Source organism: Populus euphratica, unplaced genomic scaffold (assembly GCF_000495115.2).
Source record: "Populus euphratica unplaced genomic scaffold, PopEup_1.0 scaffold1000.1, whole genome shotgun sequence".
In the NCBI taxonomy this organism is placed as follows: Eukaryota; Viridiplantae; Streptophyta; class Magnoliopsida; order Malpighiales; family Salicaceae; genus Populus; species Populus euphratica.
The window spans coordinates 9,794-31,232 of record NW_011500863.1 but is presented as its reverse complement, the minus strand read 5'-3'; the positions used below and the strand labels follow the sequence as shown (position 1 = coordinate 31,232).

General features: G+C 33.9%; 3 protein-coding genes across 7 annotated transcripts; 1 reads left to right on the top strand and 2 right to left on the bottom strand.

Moving 5' to 3' along the window:
* Nucleotides 1-8,032: 8,032 nt before the first annotated feature.
* LOC105116627 (protein phosphatase inhibitor 2-like) lies at nt 8,033-10,697 on the bottom strand. 2 transcript variants are annotated; one of them, XM_011014062.1, is made up of 5 exons: nt 10,584-10,697; nt 10,195-10,309; nt 9,740-9,861; nt 9,219-9,398; nt 8,033-8,663 (listed from the first exon to the last, which is right to left on the bottom strand). In XM_011014062.1, exons 2-5 carry the CDS (start codon nt 10,233-10,235, stop codon nt 8,431-8,433), a joined length of 576 nt encoding a protein of 191 aa, XP_011012364.1. In that variant the 5' UTR covers nt 10,236-10,309; nt 10,584-10,697; the 3' UTR covers nt 8,033-8,430. The 2 variants fall into 2 exon arrangements, with proteins under 2 accessions (XP_011012364.1, XP_011012365.1); XM_011014063.1 differs by having other exon boundaries at nt 10,271-10,309; nt 10,584-10,695.
* A 771-nt stretch (nt 10,698-11,468) lies between these two features.
* Nucleotides 11,469-14,564, top strand: LOC105116626 (ADP-ribosylation factor-related protein 1-like). 2 transcript variants are annotated; one of them, XM_011014059.1, is made up of 7 exons: nt 11,469-11,782; nt 12,465-12,670; nt 12,795-12,935; nt 13,375-13,483; nt 13,614-13,675; nt 13,792-13,895; nt 13,964-14,564. In XM_011014059.1, the coding sequence occupies exons 2-7, from the start codon at nt 12,578-12,580 to the stop codon at nt 14,085-14,087; spliced, it is 633 nt and encodes a 210-aa protein (XP_011012361.1). In that variant the 5' UTR covers nt 11,469-11,782; nt 12,465-12,577; the 3' UTR covers nt 14,088-14,564. The 2 variants fall into 2 exon arrangements, with proteins under 2 accessions (XP_011012361.1, XP_011012363.1); XM_011014061.1 differs by having other exon boundaries at nt 11,473-11,782; nt 13,982-14,564.
* A 1,125-nt stretch (nt 14,565-15,689) lies between these two features.
* LOC105116625 (methyl-CpG-binding domain-containing protein 13-like) lies at nt 15,690-21,217 on the bottom strand. 3 transcript variants are annotated; one of them, XM_011014056.1, is made up of 6 exons: nt 20,938-21,217; nt 19,665-19,790; nt 19,465-19,560; nt 19,089-19,235; nt 17,484-18,144; nt 15,690-17,148 (listed from the first exon to the last, which is right to left on the bottom strand). In XM_011014056.1, exons 1-6 carry the CDS (start codon nt 21,019-21,021, stop codon nt 15,935-15,937), a joined length of 2,328 nt encoding a protein of 775 aa, XP_011012358.1. In that variant the 5' UTR covers nt 21,022-21,217; the 3' UTR covers nt 15,690-15,934. The 3 variants fall into 3 exon arrangements, with proteins under 3 accessions (XP_011012358.1, XP_011012360.1, XP_011012359.1); XM_011014058.1 differs by having other exon boundaries at nt 19,698-19,790; XM_011014057.1 differs by having other exon boundaries at nt 17,490-18,144; nt 20,938-21,213.
* Between the last annotated feature and the right edge of the window lie 222 nt (nt 21,218-21,439).

The window sequence follows — 21,439 nt, the reverse complement described above, 5'->3', positions numbered from 1 at the left end:
TAATAGATTTTAATTGATTTTTTCCTAGATTGACCGAGTCACAACATAACATGGATTTTTAATAAAATCATATTAAATCAATTATTTATTATTTTTATTAAAACTAGGATTATTTAAATATCGAGTTATGAAAATTACAAGTTTATATTTTAAAATAATGCCAAATATATTGCATTTTTTGAATTGAATCTTTTTCATACAATCATTCCCTTTCGGTCCCCTATCGGGATCCAAATATGAGACACCAATGTTTTATCAAATTATCACTATCAAATAACATTTTCTTTATAAGATGTCGTGAGAAGTCACTTTCCAAGGAAGATATCAACAAAAACCTTCAAGACAGGAGCACATGCTCATGTCCATGAGATAAATAATCTTGCCTATCTCTAATGGTTCATATTTTTAATCCTAGCTAATATTATATCCCACATCAGCATCTTATTATTTGTTGGTATTCAAGAGACAATTAATTTTTTTTTAAAAAAATATATTAATTTATTATTTTTTAAATAAAAAGCATTTTAAAAAACAATTATAACTACATTTTCAAACTAAAAGGTTATCTGGTTGTCGGCTAGTGATGTGGGAAACAAAGTCCTTATCAATATTTCATCATCTACTGTGACTGAGGACTTGTCCTTCACACAAGATCAAAAACCTGGTATGGTAATGGCGTTGGTTGCAGTATTATGAAATTTATGATTTTTGCATTACATCCGCACGTGACTGCAACAGTACCAAAACTGTGTCGAAGAGATCTGCATCGGTTTACATGCAAAGTTGAACAACAATTTGATCTAAAAACCTAGACTAGTAAGTTTTGAGGATTCCCCGCTCACATGAAGAGCTCGACAAACAGAGCTATGACAAAGGCAATGCCTGGTGTAACTGTTCTGATAACATGGAAATATCACAGCAATAATAGGTGACATTCAATTATAAGAAACGAGCAGATTTTGTCCCAGATAGAAAGCTCCATAAGCCAGACATGCAAAGCTATAATCAAATTAAGCTGTGGTGGTTTGCTTGGAAATAAGAATATTCTTACCTTCAGCTTGTATGACTGGGGCATTTTATGGATTCAAAAGCTGGTTAGAACGATTAGCTAGGTCACTAAAACCACCGTGCTTCAATTCTTGAGGAAGAGATTGAACCCTCATTTCCCCCATCAATTCCATAAAATACGAAGCAGCAAACCAAGTGACATAATAAGTAATAACCAATCCACCCTTGAAAACTGATCAAATGCTGCGGTCTCCTATATCGTCACAAGTTCAAGAGGTGATACGTCAAATTTAAAGCATGTGTCTGAAGGCTTGATTTCATATTTTCATCATCTCCGAGAGATTTGACGAAGCATTGCGACTTGAAATATTTAACTTTGGCAATCACAATAAGTATCAAGACTCACCATAAATATTCAACAGATTCACCCAAGAATGTATGAAGGAGCTTCTTGCAGACATAAAATTCCACTACATTAATCCTTCAAAATCGGAGTCCTTTCAACACAAGCAAGAATTGCAGCAAGGATTGAATCATCATCCCTCTTCTTTCAGATTTCTGTGAATTGGTATCCATGGACACAGAGAAGAAAGGCAGGCGGGCAAAGCAAGTGTGGTTAGGTGCAACAAGTAACAAATATAGCAATATGCACAAATGGAAATCTCATCGGTCATGGATTATGAGTGAGAGTCCTGAAGCCAGCTAAAACAAGAAAATTCAAATAAAGTAATTTTTTTTCAAGTAAATGTCATAAACTGAAAATTCACATAAAGTAGGACTAGTAGTCCCTTTTTCTGATCTTCTGTATTCCAAGCGCCTTCATAAAATTGGATACATAGATTGTCTGAAAATAGTTCTTGGATATTGTTTTTGATCAAATCTCAAATAGTTCTGGTAAACGAGTCATCATCAATATGAGATAATTAAGCTAAGACTACTAGACATAAACAGTGTTCGTGCAGAAACAAATTGCTGGCATGGAAACTTTGTATCAAGATAATAATTAAAGCTTCATTTAAATACCTATGTTAGTATCAATAATTTATTGTGGTTCATGCAACCATCTCATAATATTTCATCAGAATCTTTTAACAGATCAAAAAACCTTATTGCATCTGTATTAGGTTTTTCTTATATGATTGAATATTCACTAACATTACCTTCACTCATTCTCATTGCATCCATAACCATATTCCTGTAAAGATTATTATTGTCATTTCCAACTTTATGCATGTTGCTAGCTCTAAAAGTTGACCCAGCTACCCTTTTTACCATGCTCTCATTAGGAACAAATAGTTCTTTATGTGCATAGCAACACAAATAATTCTTTATGAACCCTTTGGTTAGAAGATGCATCGTTACAACATCTTGATGCAGAAACTTTTTATTTTTACACTTCCTGTATGGATACCTAATACCGCCATTAGTAAAATTTCTTGGGATAGATGTTGTGAAAATAATAAAACCCTGGATCCCATTACAATAATCCATCATCCGCAATTCTTGGAGTGAGTCCCGATACATTCATGAATGATCATCCATGACTTTTATCAAACCTCTATAAAATTATGATAACAACATGTATTAATTAACTATGTTATGTAAATAAACATAACAAAAATATTGGTTTGCCCTGACATTATCCAACAAACTAAAAAAATACTTATGTTAAATATTCATTATCAATTATCAACTATCAATGTCCATACAAATTTATACATATATAAATTTACAGAAATCACAACTTCGTAATAGAATTGATAAAAATTAAAACGGACCCGTTAAACAAACTATTATTTATTTCATCATAACACATCTAATTCGGTATAATTCAAACAAAATTTCAACAACTTACAAACAAATATAATTTGACAAAATCTAAAATAAATTATAATAATTATAAAATTATACATTCATACTACAAGTGTTTTTGACAAATAACAATCAAACAAGTACATATGTTAACAAAATACATATACTAAAAAAAATCACATTTAAATGTTAAAATAAAAAAATGATAGGTTTACTTACAGAAAATGATAAAATCTATAAAAATGGTTGTTGTGACCATGTACAAAAATATAAGAAACTTGAGTGCTTGTGTTGGAAAGAGGAGGAAAGTTGGGATGTGTAGTTAGCCACACTTTGAGAGGGGAGAGGCGGGATGGGCAAGAAGAAGGAGAAATAGAAGAAGAGAGTGTCAATAAAGTGGGTATATATTCTGGTGACAATGCCATGTCATTGTACGGAGATCCCGGTTTGAACCACTTGATCATTTCGTTGGTAAAATCGTCTAAACAAAATCTACATCATCATTCTGTTACAACTTTTCAAAAAAACTACATAATCCATTGGTGATACGGTCAGTATGTACCGATGGATGTATTCCGTCGGTATCGAAATATACCAACTGTATCACTGACATGTATTGTCTGTCGGTATATACCAATAAAATTGAAAATTCATCGATAAAGATTACCGATGAAAAAAATTTGTAAGTAATTCCGTTGGTTATCATCGATTTTCTGGTAATGGATTGCATACATAACGTGAACTACTTTTCACATTTTGTAAATAATTCACTTATTTGGTGGGATGGACCTGATTTGGCCTAGCCTAGATGGTTGGGCCTGTTCCGACCTGCCCCTAAAAAGAAAAAAAAAACATTTGTTAGGCCAAGATGCCCAACCCAATCATTTTTTGACTGAGTTTGATCTGATTAGTGGGGCCAGTCCGACCCACATATTTATTATAATATTATATATTTATATTTATATATTTAAAAAAATTGAAAAATCATTTCAATTTTTTTTTATTTTCTCAAATATTTTCTCTATTAAATTTGCATAATATCGGGTTGTATATTTACATTGTAAAACACAAATCTAGTATTAAAATACACAACCTTCTCCAAAATATTTCAAAAAAAAAATCAAAAACTTTAAAATTAATTTCCCTTTAAAAAAATATTTCATTTTCATGCATACGACCAAATTCTAAAAACTTTCCAAGTATATTTTCATAAAAATTTGCATCTTTATCATGTTTTTAAAAAACAAAAAAAAAATAGATATCACAATCAGTTTATAATCATCCATTAGGGTTTGGTCAAAATATTGAAAATATTTTTCAATTTTTTTTAAGGTTTAGATGTAGATTTTAATACTTATGGATGTAAAACTACATAATAGAGTTTATTCTCATGTATTAAAGATACAACGTGTAAAAAATATGTTGCTAAAATTTAGACTTTAGAACGGTTATGATTTAATTTGATAACATAGAGATTCTCTCATGAAGAGAGATTTACCTTAGACTTTAAAAAAGATCAACGAATAGAAATCCGACCTAGACAAACAATCAAATAACAATGCAGTTTATCTTAGATAAGATGTATTGAAGGTGATGACACGACTAAAAGGTTGATGTCTTCTTCCAAGTGCAGGAGTGTCGAAGTAATAAATAACCCGGCAAGACCGGGGTCGAACCACAGAGAGGTTAATTGTACAAATTATAGACAACAATTATAAACAACAATAATAGTAATAACAATAATAATAATAACAATAATAATAATAATAGTAGTAGTAGTAGTAGTAGTAGTAGTAGTAGTAGTAGTAGTAGTAGTAGTAATACTAATAATAATAGTAATAATAATAACAATAATAATAAAGAAAAAGAAGGGGAAAAAGAAGATGATGAGAACTTTAAGATGAAATATTAATGTAAAGATTAAACAATGATAAGAACAAATGTCAAGGTTAGAGATTCCACTAATGGTATGTCAAACAAGTATAATATAAACTCTTATTATTCAATTGGAAACCACACATAAAGGAGGTTCCAATCAGATTATAAATTGTTAACATGATTACATTAGTCATCTTATTCGATTAATGCTAATACTTGTAAATTTCATCAAGCATTCATGATTATAACTTATGTTAACAACAAATCAAGTTCCTTTCATAGCTCAGGTGTCGGTTATACCATACATTATGGGCTATGAAAGTGCCAAGCATTTGTTGTACCAAGTGTTATACAACATAAATCAAGATTAGTCATTTAACAAGCAAAGTATTAAAGAGTGAACAAGATAACAAATATAAAGCATGTTAGTATCAAACATTAAAGTCCATATTAAGTTTACATTATACTTATTCTTACACCATTAGTGTAACCTTTTCACCTTGGCATAACTAACTTAGCTAGACATAATGAAAGAAAGCAAAATAGATAAACAAAATAAGAACATGAAAGTTAACTAAGTAAAGGAAAGGAAATGAAAGGCATAAACTTCATATTAATGAAAGCAAAGCATAAACATTACAAAAAATACAAAGAGAGAAAGGAAGAGCATGATCTTGATCTGGAAACCAAGATGCCTAAATGCATGCCAAATGCCTTCTTTTATAGGCCAAAATTGGGAACTATTGATTTGATGACTAATTGATAAGTGGGTGGCCAACTTTTGACTTGGTGACAATCCTTATCTTCTCTTGTCTGCCCAAAACGTCATTGATAATGTCAAAATTGGAGCCAGTTGCAAACAGGAAAGTTGTAGGAAATTGTCTCAGCTTTCTTGTGTAAAACATTCAGCTCATTTGGACTTCTAGAACTCCAGATATGGCCAAAATACCGAACAGTGCTCGGGCTGGAAGACAGATTCGGGCTTCTTTGTTGTTGCTACAATTTGGACTTGATAATGACGTTTTTAGATCTTGGGCTCCATATGAAAGTTGTAGGCCTATGTCTTACCTTTTTATCCATATAAATTGGACCTAAATCTGAGATATATAGCTCTAGATATGACCCAATTACCGAACAATGTTCCGGTTTGAATTGCACTGACATCTTTTTTCTAAGTTTGGTCATCTCTTTGCCTTTACAATTTAAGTTCTTAAAGTCATCAATCAATATGTTCATTTATGTGATAGGCCTGCATTTAAAATGAACATTTACCATAAATTAAAGGTATCTTATATTATTAGATATATTATTATAAAACATGCTTTGGTTAAGGAGTTATTGATACTTCAAGTGCAAAATGATTATAAAAAACCATGATAAAAATGCACTTTTAAGTACTAATCAGGTGACGTATCTTTTCCTTGCACAACCAATTTTTTATTTAGATTCTCACATACTATAGGTTTTAAGTACCTATAATACTAAATAACAACTCTTAAATATTAATTATAATTTTATAATTAAATTCAAAAACCTTTTTATAATTAATTTTATAATCTCATTAGAATACATGAAAAAAAGCCTGCAACCCCACGACAACGACCACTGCTGACTATCCTTTGACTCACTCTCTAATGTATTTTTCCTCACATTCTCGGCTCTGCACTCTAGCCCTTTTATTCTTCTTTCTAAATGGTATCTCTAATTATAAGCTTTAATGATAGCTTTTCCTGCATTTTTGTCAATTACCACCAAGAAGTTGTAGGAAGATACAAAACAAGGAAAGAAAGCCCACACTTCTTTTCTGTTATTAGTCATTCATATATATATATATATATATATATATATTTCAGGTAACAGCAGATATAAGATTACAAATTTATATTGCTATGATCAATCACAGGAATTCTGCTACCATATCTCGGCTGTGATTGATTGTTATTTTACGAGAACCCATCATTGCAGCTTATTTTCCTTTGATAATGACAACCATTCTTTTCTAGAGAATACACTGCGGATGCTTCTTTGATAATGAATGGTGCAGTCCATTACTACTTGCTGCGCATGGCAACAATCCAGCCATATTAATAGCAAGTGCCTGTCTAGACGAAGGACAAGGTCGTTGTCTTGAAGCATTGTACTGATCAGGGGCAGAGCAAGAAAAAAAATAATAAAAAGAATCAAATTAAAAAAATATTTTAAAAAGATTAAAATTTAAATTATTTTGCTACTAAAATTATAAATATTAGAAGGGAGGGGCTGGAAAAAACATTTCCGCAGGCCCCCGCCTCCGCCACTAGTACTGACAAATGATATCCATTGATTGCAAGAAGTGTAAACGTTTCTCATGTCTCCAGTACTGTTTAGTCGCGGTGTTGTTTTTGGGCACGTTGGGGTCCATGCCACCGGCACGTAGAACACGTTCACAGAGGGTGGCTGTTTCTTCTTCACGTCTGCCTTTTGTGTCTATGCTTGTTGACACTGACAGACGAGAGTATTCAATGTTTGTACTCGCTTTCCTCGATGGACATGTATATTTTAAACTTTTTCCTTCTCCATTTAAAAAAATAGAACAAATGGAGTGTTTCTTTTTTAATTTTAAATCATAGAATAAAAGATTTAAAGCCCTATTAATTTAAAGAAGACCTTATTAATTATATATATATATATATATATAATCCGAAATACACAGTGTAGGCAATGGATAGTTGAAGTTTTTTCAAGGGAGAGTGTGTTGGCTTTGAATGTCTGAGGGCTCATTCGGTGCCACAAGATGAAAGTTTCGGAGCCGAAAAAAGACAGATATTTTGGGGACAAAGAAAGAAAGAATCCTCCTTTTCATTTGTTAAATAATATTTATATAATTTTATTTATTAAAAATAAAATAATATTTTTAATTTAATCTATATATATTTTAATTAAAATTAAACATTCATAGTATACAAATTATTTAGAATTTTAATCTTTATTTTAATATAATATCAGAATTGGTTTTATAAAACGAAATTTAATCCCAATGCAGCTTATAAAATATTTTTTATAAAATATAAATAATTGAATTTATAATATTTTAATTAAAAACATTAATATATTTTATTTTTAATTATTTTATAATAAAGATATATTTTATCAAACCTAACACAACTAAAAATTATAACAGCAGTTTACCTCTTGATTTAACAAAAAGAGAAGAACGGACATAATTTTCTAGGTTTAAAATCTATACGTATATAAATCATATATAATTATTAAAGTGTCTCAACTTTTTAGCATGAAGATTGTTCCACAGTAAAGAAAGGCATATAATTAGAACAACAGATACAGATACAGATATAGATGAATGCTTTTATCTTTTAACAGTAAGAGGGTTGAAGTAAACTACAAGAAAACATAAAAGTGGACGAGCCATGTCCATGGGCATGCCTGATCCAGCTTCCATGTTAACCTTGGCCTAAGCTCCCTGTCTCTTAACCTTCCAATCAAACACTGAACCAGGGCTGCAATTACAGTTTACATCAAGTCATAAGCCACCATTGTCAAATCTATTGATTTTGCTGGTTTTTGATTTTTATACCGACACTATAAACATAAGTTGACCGCAGGTCAACTCGTGATTTGAACAGTATTGCATGAAAACACACAAATCAGGTGCGATACATCTTGTTTTAGAACAAATACCATAGAAGCACCAAAACAGTCAGTTTCTCAAGCGTCGGTTTGGTTTAACAGCCTCTAAACCCCATTAGCTGGAGGTGAAGAATTTTGATGCGTAGTTGCAGCACCTTCAATTTCTATATCCCTCACACCAGTGGTTAATGATGAAGTGCCCTCCTTCTCATCACCATTTTCTTCTTCTTCATCCTCCAAGAAAGAACCCTTCCACCTTAGTTCCTTCACTTTCCGGAACTCATCATAATGTGCTCGTCTGTGCTCCCTAAAATTTGAACTCCTATCCGTTTCAGAATCTGACAACAGAGGAACATAAAAAGTTCATAAAAGTCATGCTAGGTAATGATATGGTAAATGCAAAACAATTAAAAACTACCATAAAAATGAGGGAACAAAGGAAAAAAAGCACAGGTTGCCTGCTCCAAATTTGCATAATGTTTATTTATATATAATGGTGAAGGCGAAATCCTAACCAAAGAGAACTCATATACATTCCTCAGCTTCAAATGAGATGATTGACGGAGTCTTAAATCTTATGTCTGTTAAACAAACTTCTGAGGAAAATTGGACGAAGAAGCAAACAGATCCCTTCTCAACTTGCAACTGCACAAGAGAAAGGTCCAGCATTTTGCGCAGTCACTTCACGCAAAAGTGCAGATGAATAGTACTTCTCCCAATTCTCTCTCAGAATCCCATTTTGATGGGATTGAAACAGGAAGATGGCATGCCAGTGCAATAGTAAATGCAATAATACAATGTTGATTTGAAGATTTTATGGTTTGTCTTTACAATCCAAGAATTTAAGTTTAAAGTAAAAATCTTCTACTTGGAGCAAAGATGTAATGGATAACCTTCTTCATCTTGTTCCATAGGATCAACCTCATCCTCTGAGGAGGTCCAGCCACTAGATCTTCTAGATGGGTTTCTACTTGAGGAAGCCATGATATCCAATGCAGTCCTCAATTCTTCGGCACGCATTGTATCCTCAGCAACCTCATTAAAGCTGCTGCCCCTCCTCGGGGAAAGAGAATCTATGATAAGAAAAAAAAAAAGCCACAAACATTCAGTTAGGGTAGGGAAGATGGCATAGTTTTACTGATAAAAATCAATGAGCAAACAGTGATTACTATCCAAACTTTTAAAGCAGCAAATTTCATGACAAAGCTTTTTGCAGAATCCAGAAATGTAAAGGAGAACTTGAACCAAAAACTTGGGAAACACCAGACAAAATTCAGCTCATGAAGACTTGACCACAACATTCGTGCTCTTAAGGGTTAACACCAGCAAAACACAACTGTACTATTGACGCACATTCAAAGACAAGTAAATACAGTTTGATAGGGTATTGCAGAGAAGTGAGAAATCAGCATACCATCATCAACATCAATCATGGGGTGATACGGGGTCTTGGGTTCAGTGATTTTCTGCCTCTCAGGCTTATTTGCTTCGATCTCCCCCAGATTATCCTCATCCCATTTTACTCGTCCTCTAGTACTACAAATACAAAACAACATAAACATCACATCAGAACAACTCACAACTACATAAAACATACACGTAAACTAAACCAAAACGATAACATAAAGCACTGAGAAAAAATCATACTACGAACCCCATTTCTCCATAAAATTTCTCAACAATCAAAATACTCCCAAAGACCCACCAAATGTACACTGGACAAACAACTCCCACAAAACGTGTTCCATCATCATTACAGAAAAATCCCAAGCCCGAAACCCAAAAACCAAAACCCAGTTTTCTTTAAATAACATAAAAACAACACAAATGATTAAAGAAACATCCATAGATGGTTAAAGAAAACAATACCCATTTTTTTGTTTTTCCAAGATATTTGAGAATACTAGCATGCAAGAATGCAAGCAAGAGAAGGCTGAAAAATTACTTCATCTTTTTGGTGGCTATAAAGCAGCTGCGGATTGATCTGATTCAACAAAGACAAAGCAATTTGTTTAATTCTTGATAAAATCATATTAAACATAAGGTTAAATAGTAGAACAGATCATTAGAATTAAAAAAAAAACAAAAAAATTAAAATTTTCTTTCTAGGTTTAGAAAAAATGACAGATTGTGCATGATTTATGAAAATTTAATTGTAATGAAGCAATGATCAAGGGAAATTATCAACAGAAGAATTAATAAAATTGATTAGAATAATTAAATTGCAAGGAATGAGAGAGCGAGTGAGAGATTATTACCAGTTTGTGAAATGTTCTGCTGATTTTGTTCTGATAGCAATTTTTTTTTTATTGCGCTTTCCGGCCTTCGCTTTTGTTGACTCTGCTTTTGTTTCCTAGTCTACCCTTTCTGACACTTAACGGTGTGTTTGGGATTTGGATGAGTTGAGGGATAGTTAGGGTGTTTGGCTTGTTTTTTGGACTGTACTTTTAAAACATCTTATTTTTTATTTTAATTAATTTTTTAATGTTTTTTTATTATTTTGATATCAAAAATAAATTTTAAAAAAATAAAAAATATATTATTTTAATGGATTTTTATACAAAAAAAAACACTTTGAAAAATATTATCTATCACAAGCTAAAACACACTTTTTGTGAATGTATTTGGATTAAGTTTAGGCTATAATTATATTTAATCAATTTTTTTTTATGTTTTACAAATTATAACTCAATCTATTCAATTCCTTTTATATTTGAGTAGGTTAGGTATATCATGTTAGGCTAATTTTTTTATGAATATTATATATATCCACGGGTTAGGTTTATTTTATAAATGTCATAACACTTTTAATATTTAGTCTAATTTTTATACTTTATAGAACTATTAAATTCTAGTTACCCTTTTTTTTAACAAAGAAATAAGTTTTTTTGATGTTAAAAAAATTTAATAGGAAGTTCCCTTACAAGAATTTTAGAATTAAAATATTTTTAAATAAGATAAAAAAATAAATCTTAATTTGTAAACTATCAAATATATATATATAACTCTCTCTCTCTCTCTCTCTCTCTCTACACACACACACACACACACACACACACACACATATATATATATATATATATATATATATTTGATTTTAATAGAGTAAAACGGATCAGATAATACAAATATGGATTTTTTAACACCCGGAAGGAAGCATTAAGGAAGCTCTTTGGGTAGCCCTCCTTCAAAATCATCCAAACACGACCTATTATTGAGGAAGCCCACGAAGAGGCAATCTGAGAAAATCCCAACTGTCCTAAGGCATGAAAGAAAAAAAGAAAGGGAAAAAAATCTGAATATATAAATAAATTGACAATCAAAAACTAAAAACAAAATAAAAAATAGCAGAAGCCCACAGAGTTTGTTAGTTAAAAGAAAGAAAGAGGAAGCTCTCCGAAATCGCATGCAGATTTAAGCAGGAGCAGATCAGAGCAGCAGCTACTACTCTTTACATGTATGTGTCTTTGATTATTTCCATGACGTATTTAAACAGTTATTTTTTTCTTTCCTTTTTCTGAATAATACAGGACCTGACATGATCATATATATACATATATATGTATATATATGTATTATCTGGGTTTCAGTTTTTGTTATGTTTTTGTGATTTTCAATGCTAAAAAGCAACTGGGATTTTCTCACTTTCAAGCTTGTGTTCGGTTTCGATTGTGGATTGCTTTTTCTTTGATGGTTTTTGAGATGGGATCTTGAGATTTACTTGTAATTCAATTTTTTTTTGTATTTTCTAATTCAGATCGTGATTTTAATCAACTTTTTTTGGTTGTGGAAGATGAAAGTTCAGATTTTTTTGTGATGTAATAAGAAGGAAAAGGATATTTGTTTTTGTAACAAGTATGAGGAAAAATGTTTTTGTAACAAGTCAATGATCACGAGCAGAGATTAGTGGTGTGTTGGTGGCCAATATGAGGAAAAATGGAGAGCGCCTGGTGGAAAGATTAATTATCTGCCGAATTCCCATTTTGTCAACAGTGATATTTGAGTGTGTTGAATAACTTTTCTGGCTATTAGAAACTGAAATCAAATGATAAATAATACATATATAGAAACAGCATCACGGATAAAGCAGATTGAGTTGGATTTCTCAATAATGTGGATTATTTCTCTTTGTTTTTCAGGATTGTTAATTGACAAGCAGTAGAGGAATCTGTTTAAAATTGTGAAATCTTGATTCTTTGAGACTTGAATATTAGAAGGAAGAAACGAATTGATAAGATTAGACAACACAGAGATGTTCTCGTTGTTTTATGGCCTTTGGAAGTATATATTTAGTAAGACAGAGTTTCATGTGCTCATTCTTGGAATCGACAAGGCTGGGAAGACGGTAATGCTTCTTTTTGCCTCATTAGTTGAATTCTTCTTAAGCTTTACAAATTTTTCATCTCTTCATTTATGTATAGCTGCCAGAAAGTTCACTTATTGTCAATGATTTGTATGTGAATTTGTAGACATTGCTGGAGAAATTGAAGTCAGTGCACTCGAATTTGGAAGGCCTTCCTCCTGATCGAATTATTCCTACTGTTGGACTAAATATTGGTCGTATTGAAGTGGCAAATTCAAAACTGGTGTTTTGGGATCTAGGAGGTCAGGTATGTGAAATTCATAAAAAATCAACTTTCTGAAACTATCTAAAATCTATGTAGGTGGGAATTTCATTTAATTTACTTTGGTAAGGCTTAAGTGTTTTTTCCTACTTTGTGGTTGAGCCAATTCAATTGCATTGTAGGTGCTCTGCTGAACAGCAGGATTTGATACCAGATTTTAAATCCTCGATCTTGTGTAAAAGAAAAATATTACAATTGTACATTATGCCACTCTTCTTCTTGTTAATTAAAAACAATAGAATATTATGCATAAGCTCGCACTAGTCATTACTACAGCTGTTATGTGAAATGGGCTACACATAACATGAGATTTCAGTTAGATGAGTGATTTTATTCCTTAGTTTTGCTTTTTTATTTGATGTATAACACTGTATATGCATCATGCTCAGTTTTTGAAGTGTTTTTTACATAATTTTCTTGTTAGCCTGGTCTTCGCTCAATTTGGGAGAAATATTACGAAGAGGCACATGCTGTGATTTATGTAATTGATGCTGCTTGCCCATCACGTTTTGAAGATGCAAAATCCGCGTTGGGTAAGTGACATTCTATGGTTAAACTGGGGGAAAATATGCTGCTGTATGATGCGGCTGCAGTTTTAATAGTAGTGAAGAGCTTATTATTGGTAATAGAAGGATGCACTGATACCTTGAACTATTTTAACAGAAAAGGTTCTTAGGCACGATGATCTGCAGGGAGCCCCTCTTTTGATATTAGCAAACAAGCAGGTATAACCAACTGCACCTCTATTGGTGCAAAGAATATGCATCGTGCTACTTGCTGATCTTTCATATTATTAAGCAAAATGAAAGTTTTTGTTTCTTGTACATCAAATTAATGGCAGGATCTTACTGATGCTGCATCAGCAGAAGAGCTTGCTCGATATCTAGACCTTAAGAAGCTGGATGAAAGGGTTTACATTTTTGAAGCTGTTTCAGCATATGATGGGTAAGTACATGCTATAACTTCAGGTTCATTCTGACAACCAATCTCAGTATCCAAACACCACATCACAGATTGATATTTGATTGCAGGATGGGGATCAAAGAAAGTGTAGAATGGCTCGTGGAGGTAATGGAACGAAGCAAGAGAACTGAGATGTTAAGAGCCCGTGCTGGTGTAACTGGCCCAGGTACTTAGAGACTGTCTGATGCAGTTGTTTCTCCTGCTTTTTGTAGCAGCTGTAAATAAACAGAGATTGGATTTGATTTTACACGACACAGAGTCCATCCATTTTTCAATCTCCCCTGCAGCAGCACACCTTCTTATCTACCAGCCCAGTGCCTGTTTTTTGACTGCTAAATGTTCAGAAGACTTTAATTCTATTCTTACACTGCAATGGAGCAAGTCAGAGGAGGGAGGACACTCCATATCTGCTAAGAATGATCAAGGTTGTTGGTGCATTATGTTACTGCATTTGCCTTTTGAAATGCTTCTACTACCAAAATTTAAAATAGCCGAGGTGCATTAATGTCCTCATATAAAGGTATTAGAGGAGTTCAAGATATCAATTGTTCCATTTTACCCAAGAATTCTAATTATTGTTCATAAATTGAAACCCACAAGATGTACTTAACAGATTCAAGTTCGTGGAATGTGTGCCTTGTTGGCTTGTTCTGTTCAATCTTAAGTGAGTTTCTCTTGGTTTTTCATGATGAGAACAACGTTAAGTTTACAAGAGACGCCTGATTATTTTACTTGATTACAGCCGGAGAGCCAGAGGGATATATATTCATAGAAAACCCACCTCAATAACGACTTGTAATGCTGAAAATTCATGTGTTTGAATCCAGATATAAGGATGCCAATATGAGAAGTTCAGATTTTCATCCTGGTAGAAAAGACATCTGATGGACAAGCTATAAAGGATATAAATCCACATTTCTAAGCTGTTCTTTATTCGAGAACGACTACACAGTAAAACGACAATGGGGTCTTGTATCAACTTGGCGAGGTCTGTCTGCAAAAGGGCATGTCTGCTTGCATCCTAACTAGTTTGGAACAGGATGGTCTGAAAAATATTAAAATAATATTTTTTTATTTTTTAAAATTTATTTTTAATATTAAACATATCAACCATCTAAAAATATAAAAAAAATAATAATTTAAAACTATTTAAACAAATTACAATTAGTAACAATGAAAATCTTGGAAAGTATAGGAGTAATATTAAGAAAGTTTCAAATATGGACAGAAGTAAAACCTTGTTGAACAAAGAGAAGTTGTGCGTTATTACTTCAGTTTATTTATTTATTTATTTATTTTTGAAAAATAACCCTGACCAAAAAAATTTGGTGAATTATCATATTTAAAAATTTATTTATAAAAATAATACAGTTGGTTTAGATATGCAAGTTTTATTAGTGTTTATAAATTAATCTTGAGACCCACAAGAGTCACATGTGGGATAATAGCATGTATAAATTTTTTTGTGACGCACCAACAGTTCCAAATATAGTTTTTATTAGTGTTTATAAATTAATCTTGTTAAAATCTTTCTAATATTTCTAAAAATATTATCATTGAATCTTTTGTGACGTCTCTCTCTCTTTCATTTTGTTTTCTCCTCTCTTCTCTCCTGCTTCAATTATTGTGCCAGCACTTTTCTTTTTCTTTTCTTTGCCGTTGATCTTCTTGCTTCTTCATTAACCGTTCGATCCAGCTACAAAATTTTGTTGACCATGCGAAATGTTCATGGAAAACACTCTCTCACAAGATTAGGTGCTAAAATAAGAGCAGTCCTGCATGTCGAACACTATAGGATGGCTAAGATGAATTGCATGCAACAACAGTCCCACAATGGACAACTACACTAGAAAATTTCTAACAGTTACAACAGTCATCGAGTTAAAATTTGATTACAACTAAACTAGCACAAGGGTGAATCGGTACAACTAACAAGAGAACTTGGGATGATCTTAGTCTGAAAAATATAATCACATCCAGAAAAGTTCCCTGATCTGTACAATTGAATCACAGGGGACTGCTTATCTTCGACATTTATTGCTTCTCTCTTCACTATGTAGGCGTCGACTAGGTCCAGCTGCAGCTGCGTATCCTAAATTAACATGTTTAGTGTGTGGCAATGCAGGCCCTACCAAAGCTGCTTGATTAAATGATGGCTTCTCTGAAGTGCCAAATTGCTGGCACAAAAATTCAGTTTGGCGAAACTCACCTACATTTGGCAAGGTGAAGCCTCTACTTTCTTGCTGTTGCAAAGAGCTAACTTGCGGCGGAAGGTAATCCTGAACCATATCAAAGTCCAATGGAAGGGCACCAGTGAGAGTTTTTATTGCAAATTCGATGCAGGGGTCTGACCATGCATCTGCAAAAGGTAAGACGAGAGGAGATACTGGCTTCTCATCAGACTTGTTGCTATTTCCAACCGCTCTAGCATGTTCCTCTAGAATAGACAGATTTCCATTATTCCCAATGTCTTCCTTGCCAGCATGGTTGTCCAAAGTAGCCATGCCCACAAATTCATTGTTGCTTGATCCTGGTGACACTTTAATGCTATCAGAATCATCAACGGATGTTCCGGTCAGAGTTTTTATTGCAAAGGCAATGCACGGGTCTTGCCATAACTCCTCAAGTGGCAGGTCAAATGGCAGTCCTTGCTTCTCATCACCAATACTGTAAGTTTCAATCTTTCCAGCATGTTCTCCAGTGGCGAGGTTCCCAGGAGGGGAAGCAACATCATATTGATGCTTGTTGTCCCCCTGCTTTCCTGATCCTGCCTTTCCAGCATGCTCCACATCCACAATAGCATGTTTGCTCTCATTTGAATCCACCGGTATTTCTGTGCTTTTGGAGGTGTCAAATGCATGCTTGGTATTCAGCTCAGTATCAGGGCCACCACAAGAAGCCTGCTCACTTGTACTAGCAATGATCTCATTACTTGGTTCAAGTGCAGCTCGACGAGCTCGAGTTGCTGCCTTCAGTTCTGGTGTTGGAGCTAGTGGAATGCCAGCAAGACGCTTTGAGGCCCGACGAGGAAGGTTAAGATCAGTTTTCTTCCTGGATTTTCTAACTCCAGTCTTTTTACTTTCCTTTTTTGTCTCCCCAACTTCCACTGATGGTTTATCCTGTAGAACAGCTTGCAAAGGATCTTCAGCCTTAACAGAATCACTCTTCTCTTCTGTTTGGTTGGAACCCTTATCCTCAAGAAATTCTGAGCTGCTTGATTCTGTTCCTACTCCACCTGCATCGTTAAGAAAACTCATACTTATGGTTTTAATAAGCAGATTCAGAGTCGACAAACCCCAGAAATCCACCCAACAGATCCCACTCAGGATACCCAAACAATTGCTTGTCCTCTGGCAATTTGTCAGGTTACACTCATAACCAACTATCAAGTACTCAAAAGGGGAACAATTTCCCAACCTACTCCTTTCCATCCCCAACACTCAGCTCTTTATTGAAAGAAGCAAGGGGGGGGGGGGGGGGGGGAATGCAAGAAGGGCAAAAAAAAGAAAAAGAAAAAAAGCAAATATACACATTTTGCTTGGTAAGAGGATAGGAAATTTATGAACATACACTGACCAGAAGTATGCTTGGAGAGAATTGTGCATTCTCCTGCAGAGGCTGAATTTGGTATCTGTTCATCCTTAACAATTCCACACGACTTCAAGCTCTGGTCACTTATAATTGAACTAGGTGTTCTGTTGACAGCCAATTTTTGCTTCTTGATTACAGACACAAACTGCTCAGAAGTATGCTTCGAGATAGCTGTGCATTCTCCTGTAGAGGCTGAATCATGCACCTGCTCATCTTTAGCAATTTCACATGACTTCAAGGTCTGGTCACTTACAATTTGACTTGATGTTCCATCGACCTCCAACTTTTGTTTCTTGGCTGTGGAGACGCACTGATCAGAATCATGGTCGGAGACAGTTGTGCATTCCCCTGCTGAGGCTGAATTAAGTGTCTGTTCATCTTTAGCTATTTCAAATGACTTTGGGCTCTGGTCACTGACAATTGGACTTGCTATTCTGTTGACTTCCACATTTTGTCTCTTGGCTACAGACATAAACTGATCAGATGTATGTTCAGAGCCAGTTACGCACTCTCCTGTAGAAACTGAAGTAAGTATCTGATCATCTTTAGCAATTTTACATGACTTCAAGCTCTGATCACCTATAACTGGATTCTGTTTTTCATGGACTTCCGACCCTTCCTTCTCAGCTACAGCTGGTGACTACGAGATAGAAAACGGGAAAAAACACTCAAAAAGTCAACAAATTGAAGATACCAAATCTAAGCCAATCAATAGTTTCAACTGGCATCCCAAGGAACAGCAGAAATTAAATTTGGCTAATCATCAATGTCACTAAATGCACCAATTCATACATCTTACACAACAAAGTATATTGTGTAAGTGTTGTTCTGGGTATCAGTTTTAGAAGTAAGAACATACAGAGTGACATCGCTAAGCAAATAATTGAACATACAAGGGATGGAAAGATTGGGGTTACCTGAAAGCTTATACACTTTCACACTACAAAAGCACAGTAACTTTTAGAGGCAAGAAAAGGTGGGCAAATTAAAGGTAAAGTCGTTTTCTGCTCTTATGCCACTATTTACACATACATGGACATGATGGGGAAAGAGCAACTTGGACCAGCAGTTAGAATTCAAAAGAGCACTCAACTGTCAGAGGCAAAAGGTTGGCGCTAATAGCTTTCTTGACTCAAACTTCAAAAAAAAAAAGGGGGAAAGGGTAAGGCATTTCTAATGCCATTCACCTGTTGACAGATTAGAAGAAAGATGATAGAGCTAGATGAGATTGCCCAACTCATGTTCCAGATAGTATTCCACTTTTGGAGATGATGAATGGAGGTCAAATAGGTCTGAGCATGGGTAAATAAATCACACTTGTCTTACCATTAAAAGCATCTGATTCAGGTTGTGTCTATTTTCATTATTCTGGTTGGTCAACTCAGATTGGACAATTTGACAAATTTAAATCTATAGACTGGCCATCTTGAACTGACAAAAAGAGAGATAGACCAAACTAACAAAAGAAAAAATACTAGATGAAACTATACAAGGAAAAGGTTGGAGAAAGCAACTAAAGAAAATATCTGCTTAATTTAATGTATAAAGATGTGAGAATAGAAAGGTATTTATTGATGCACCCACAAAAGTTTTATCATCTTCCAACTCTACATCATGGTTTTCTCTATCATTTCGCTTGAATGCCAGCCTTCCTACGACACCACTTTCAATGTAGCGACATGCATCCTTCATGGAGCGGAAAACATACCCGCTAACAGGGTCAGTATACAACTGCAGAAAATAACGATAAGTTAAATTCTATAAGAATCTTTAGAGGCTTAACTGTATTAGTAACTCAATAACTTTAAAGCATCATAGTAAGCAAATTGAAGTTAAAGCGCCAATCGAGTATTTATAGAAACAAGATTTGAGAGAATTGTGGATAAAGAATGATGTTCACATCAAGGAATAAGAGGCTCGTAGAGAAGTTTTTCCATAAGGAGAAGTACAGGCTGCATACCGGGTCTCTTCTGATTCTTCCACCCCTCTTTGTCACTTTGATTTCCTTGGTCCATCCCAGAGGTAACCCTTCTGGCACAGTCTTCTCAATTAGAACCTAGATTGCTTGATAATTAGAAACTTTTTTCCCTAAATTGAAAATATAATCAAGAAAAGATAGAAAGACAAAAAGGGCCAAAAGAGAAGCATGCTTCCTCAGACCTCATTTGAATGTCGCCAGTCATTGCTTCTTACCTTTTGTTCAGAATTAGGATGGCTGCTGTTGAGATAACGAGAAACCTCAATCTTGGAGTTGAATCTACATCCACCCGAGGGAGGAAAGTAAAACTGCAATAAATACAATGATTAAAGATAAGATTTTCAGCTGATAGATGATTTAAAGCTATCACTCCATTTAACATCGCTTTATCGCTGCATTTTTACTTTATATAACTTTCAGCAGAATCATATCTTGAAAGACATGGTCATGCCTACATTAAATAAGAGGTGAGAGAAGCTCAGATAAGAACACTATTTCAAGTTGCTGACAAATAAAAAGCCACCCAGATAAGATGTTGCAACCCAAAGACTGTCACCATTCCTCTAGAGAATACCCTTCCATCTCAATAACAAGAAATTGTGAATATTGGAGGATTAAGCAAAACAATAGTAAGCCTTTTACTGGATGCATAAATCATTTTTCCTTCCACATACTTTGTACTCTAGAATAGTATGATACAATCAAATAAACATCTTTTGTAAAATTGAACAATTAAAATGTTCACACTTATCTTACTTGTTGTGCATGGCTTTTCCAAACAAATACAAAACCCTAATGCAGCCTTGAGTTATACGCTTTCTAGTTTCCACAATAGGGGGCAAGAGGAAGCTATGGGAAATCACTATTGGTCTAAGTTCCCTATCTAATTGTGTTAAAAAAATATTTACTTTTCGGAAAGTTTAATGATCATTTTCTTGTCGAGACATGAAAATGAATTTATAGTACTGCTTCACGGTATCCCAATCCAACAGCACAACAAAAGAATTTCACTTTGCTAATTTATTCTTTATACAGCTCAAGTTTGAGATTTTCATAACACAAATTTTGACACCAATTTCTAGAAGTACAGCAAATGTGCAAGCAACTCATGCTATCCAAAATTCAACCCAAACTTTCCATCCTTACATGGTACTAAACACTACCAATTACTGCATCACCTAAAAATCAACTTACCTCAACAGAAAATAAAAAGAAAAATCCATAAATTAACTTGAATTGCATCTGCACAAACCTCACCAAAAAAACCCTAAAGCCCCAGAGATCCAAAAGCAACAGATAACAAAACCAAAAGGGTTATTTCTGCCGCAAAAAAAAAGAAGAAGCAAAGATCTTAACTTCACACAGAGCTACATATCCAAAACAACACAAACCAACACAGCAAGACTAAACCTTGAATTAACAAAGAACGAATATAAGTAAACAGTATTCAATTACCTTATCTTTTTTACCATTATTTCTCACTTTAACTTCTACCCTCCAACCTTCTGGTAACCAGTCATCAGATTTGGGGTCCCCCATCTTCCCCACCGTTATATTTTTTCCGGCAGTGATCACCAGCAACTCAAAAAAACACAACTACCACCGTTTTTTCTTGAACTAAATAAATAACTGTTTTTTTTTTGTGAGTCAAGGGGCTTTGCTTGGAGAGGAAAGATAGGGGAAAATTCAGGACAAGATGAGTGAGGACCGTATCCCACGTGTTGCCAAACTTCTTGTCTTCCTATTTGACCACACACAACATCAGCATTAAACAAGTCCCTCTCATCAAAGGGAAATGGCATGTCTCTAAAATTTTAGATGCTGCCATGTAAAGTGAAATAAATGCGAATAAGCAGTCCCATGAAAAATATAAGAATACTCTATTTTATTATTATTTTTTTAGTTTTCTCTCTTCGCTTTATTTCTATCTCATAATCACAGAAAATTTCTCGTATCT